The following is a 4313-nucleotide window of genomic DNA, read 5'->3' as shown; positions in this document are numbered from 1 at the left end:
TTTGGATTTCTCTAGTTTTAGTTTGGATTTCTTAGTTTTAGTTTGGATTTCTCTAGTTTTAGTTTGGATTTCTCTAGTTTTAGTTTGGATTTCTTAGTTTTAGTTTGGATTTATTATTTATTATTATTATTATTATTATTATTATTATTATTATTATTATTATTATTATTATTATTATTATGTTTTTTTTTCTTCTTTCTTCAATTTTTTTTCCATTTCTCGCCGAGTATTTTCCGTACGCCTAGGGCAGAGAAGCTCATTGTATGCATTCCCAGTTTACACACGCAAATTCACAGGTAAAATACGTATGCAAAACAATTTATAAATAAATAAATACCATTTATTCTTTTAATCTCTTCGAAATATCGTCCAGACGCCTGATAGCGAAATCACAGCCACTCAGCGTCGTATCTGTCACTTGCTGAAATATGGTAAAAGCCACTTTTGCTTTAAGGGAAGTTGCTTAAATTTAAATAAACCACGGTGTGTGTTTATTGTTAACAAATAAACGTGCGCATTCTTCTTCTAATTGTATTTGTGGATATGCCCCCGAGAGGTCTAATTTACAGATTAGTTTCCCTCCATTAAATTTTGCAAACATTTTTCTGGACTGGTCAATAGGTAGTTATGTGCGACTAGAAAATCGTGAAACCCTGTCGGAGAATCTGCACAAGCCCTTAGTTTGTTATTCTTCCTTTGCACATAAACCGTCGGTGCTACTCTGTCTGCGTCGTCAAGGCTTTCCAGTTCTTTTTTGACCTAGTCTATTTCGCAGCAAACTGCACTTGCCGATTGGGCCTAAATACCGGTGTTGTACTTTGATTTACTGTAATCTTAGGTTTGCTTTTGTATAGTTATTAAAAAAAAATGAACATTTGGAAATATCTTTTTTATTTTTTGCCTCTGTACTCCGGCCTCATTTGAAACTTTGACTGATCCAACTACATTTTCACACAGAAAACCTATGGCTGTATCTCTGAATTTAAATAGTTCCATCCATTCTGTGCCTACTAAGTTAAGTGAATCTTTCACGATATAAATCTTTGCCGTTTTCGCTTGACCTCGAGAAGTTACATTGTATTCAAATTCACCGAATTTTTTTTTTCCAGAGACATAGTGTTCTACTTTTATAGATTTAATTAAATTCGACTTACCGACATATTTCCACATTTTTTCGTTTACTATAGTAATGTCACTACCCATATCTAACTGCATTTCACCATTGTATCTCAAATTTTCACCATCACTAATTTTCTCATCGTCATAATTCTGATTTCTTCCGATGACATATTATTTATTCTTATTTCTTTATTGCAAACGCAGGGCTAAACATAGAGGGGACAAACAAGGACAGACAAAGGGATTAAGTCGATTACATTGACCCCAGTGCGTAACTGGTACTTAATTTATCAACCCCGAAAGGATGAAAGGCAAAGTCGACCCCGGTGGAATTTGAACTCAGAACGTAACGGCAGACGAAATAGCGCTAAGCATTTCGCCCTGCGTGCTAACGATTCTGCCAGCTTGCTACCTTAATGACATATTATTTATTCTTTTACCTTTTGCCTGATGCTTTATCATTTTCGTTCTACAGCGTGACTTTATATATATCCTATATTTCCACAACGAAAAGTCTTTTTTAAATGGATGATATTTTCTCAGGTGCATACCACCACATGAGAAACCCGGGTTTATATCCTGATGTTTATCTCTATTCAGACTATTCCGTATGGTTTTACTTGGAAACAATTTACGTTCAATTACCTCTGTGGCGTGTCTTAATTTAAGCATCTTTTCACATTCTTCAGACAATTTTTGCAGGATCACATCCTGGATTTGTTCCAGCTTTGCAAGAATTCTAGTTCTGACTTCTGCGTCTTTTTCTGCAGTAAGTCCCTGTGTGAAAATCAGGTATTTGAACATATGTGGAGTTAATTTGTCCAGATTAAACTTCTCACATTCCCTGTCTACCCTACCAGCATATATGATGTAATCCTCGTTACTATTTTCTCTATGTTCAGATACTTTCAATGTGTGTTGAACAAGGTGCTTTTTCACTGAAACCTTTACACAATATATCTATTGTGTCATTAAAGTTTAGATCTGAAGGTTTTCTTCAGAGTACATGATTACTGTAACGTTCATGTTCTGTTACCACCAGTTTTCTCAACATTAAGCGCTTACATCTTTACATTTTTCTCGAAAATTTGCTTATATCTTCTGTAGTATGATTCGAAGGTAATTCCTTTGTCAGGTTCGTATTTGAACTCAGTTATTCTGTCATTTCTGACGACTTCAGTAATGGCAGCATTTATTATTGTAATATCAATTGTTGTAGTTCTTGCAGGTGTATCTGCTGTTGTTCTTGTTCTTTCAGCTGTTGTTATTGCTGCTTTTGCAACTCAAGCAAACCGGCCAACGAATCTTCCAGAATGTTCAGATTTTTCATAAAAGTTACACAACAAAAAACATTTCGAGGTTGTTAACTCTTCTACGAGCTTCTACTAACTCCACGTGAATTAGTTTATCCTCGTCACCATTGTTTTATCTGTTTTTGAACGATGGTTGTCGCTCTGACAGCATATTGTTTTATACCAAAGTTGTCGATAGAATGTTTCTATCTGGCACTGTACGATCCCCACTCATACAGTGTTATTATCCTCAAAGATTGGATCCTTATAACCTTCCCTAAACATCGTAGTACAATTGCTAGATCAGCAAAGACACTCTATCAACGCAATCTACACTCGTGCTTTGGGTACTCTACGTAGTCCAAGTATTTCCGATACTGGCCGATGTCACTTTACTTACAGTGGTTGCCCCATTCCACTCGTCACGTGGGAGGGGGTGTACTAATTCCCTACAACACATCCAAGTGCTTACAACCCTCCTGATAACCTTTGATGTCCCTAAGAGACAAACCTTCTGCAGGAGCTTTACCAGTCATTCTATAGCCATTTGTCTATATTTCGGTTTACTATTCCCAGCGCACTACTCATCACAGGCACGACATTTACTGTTCGCATTCTCCAAATTCTTCCTATTTCAAATTTTTGGAGCTTGTATTTTTTATTTTCTTCGTCTTTCTTTACGAGCCTTGAATCAAACAAGTATGATAGATCGGTAAATAAGCAACATCGGTCTTCCGAATCTGTTTCCTAATTTCTTGAATCGGAAAGTCTCAGAAAATCTTATATTTCCCCGACTCTCCTACTCTTTCGACTCGATGATTGTCCCAAGTGTTTCCAGCTTCAAATCCCCATTTCCAATGCTAAACCTTTACAACCTGGTCGTGCCTCCATTTCTTATATTCTCCCTGTGACAAATTGGGGCATTCTGTTACAATCTGTGCCACTCTCTCATTCCAAGTCCCACAGGATTTACATGTTTCTGACACATTCTCTGTATAAACATTTGTTTTTTAATCAAGTTCTTTTCATCACTTGATCTTGGGTGCTACAATTAGATTTTATGTTTCTTTTTTTTTTTTTTTTTACTTGCCCCCTTTTTTTTCCATTGATAATTTTCTAGAGCTTGGGAGTCTTCAGCAAATATTTTCACCTTCTGTGTATTATGACTCTAGAAAGATCGTTTATATAGACTATAAACATGTATGTCTAATTGAGAAATATTTACATCTGTTGTTTCTCAAGGTAACGTCTTGCTAAATACAGCTCCAAACTTTTTTTTTTCAAAAATCATTGAACGACCTTTAAGCAAACGTTTAAATATTTCAATCTAAAATTCTAAATGTCTTTTTACAAATTAATCCCGAAATCGAAAATGAAATTTATCCTGATAGAAGGCGTTTGTTATATTAATTCTGTTTTGTTATATTAATTTTGTTATATTAATTGTTATATTAATTCTGACATACAACCAGGATAAAAAAAGATTCAGAACGCAGAGGAGTGTAAAATGTACGGAATATATCTTACTTCTCAAGTATTTATTAATGAGTCTACTAAACCTAGTAAATCTATATTTATTGAACAAATTTGTCGGTTGAAGAACCTAAATAGATTTTATTCATATTTCATACAGCGAAATGTCCCAAAAAACGATGTCGAGGCGAAGGCTTCCTTTCAAGAGATTGTATTTGCTACTGTAAGACAAACACTCCTACAGACCCTGTAAGGAAATGTTCTGGTAAGTTTTCTAATAAAAATATATACGACATTAATAATTTATTTACCTTAGGTTGCCAATCCGTTAATAACGTTGTTATTTCATAAGCGTATATTCACACAAACGGGCACGCACGCACATACAAACACGCATATATATATATATATATATATTAATATATATAT

The 4313-nt window shown here is 34.8% G+C and overlaps 1 protein-coding gene across 3 annotated transcripts in view; it reads left to right on the top strand.

Annotated features, from left to right (window-relative positions):
- LOC106876115 (nematocyst expressed protein 6) overlaps positions 1-4313 on the top strand; it is a 94127-nt gene that overhangs the window by 62746 nt on the left and 27068 nt on the right. For all 3 annotated transcript variants that reach the window (XM_014924526.2, XM_014924527.1, XM_014924525.2), the window contains exon 9: positions 4045-4149. In XM_014924526.2, the coding sequence (XP_014780012.1) occupies positions 4045-4149 (105 nt within the window). The remainder of the gene's footprint in view (positions 1-4044; positions 4150-4313) is intronic.

The sequence above is a fragment of the Octopus bimaculoides genome, chromosome 3 (genome assembly GCF_001194135.2).
Source record: "Octopus bimaculoides isolate UCB-OBI-ISO-001 chromosome 3, ASM119413v2, whole genome shotgun sequence".
Lineage (NCBI taxonomy): Eukaryota > Metazoa > Mollusca > Cephalopoda > Octopoda > Octopodidae > Octopus > Octopus bimaculoides.
This window is presented reverse-complemented; position numbering and strand designations above follow the sequence as displayed.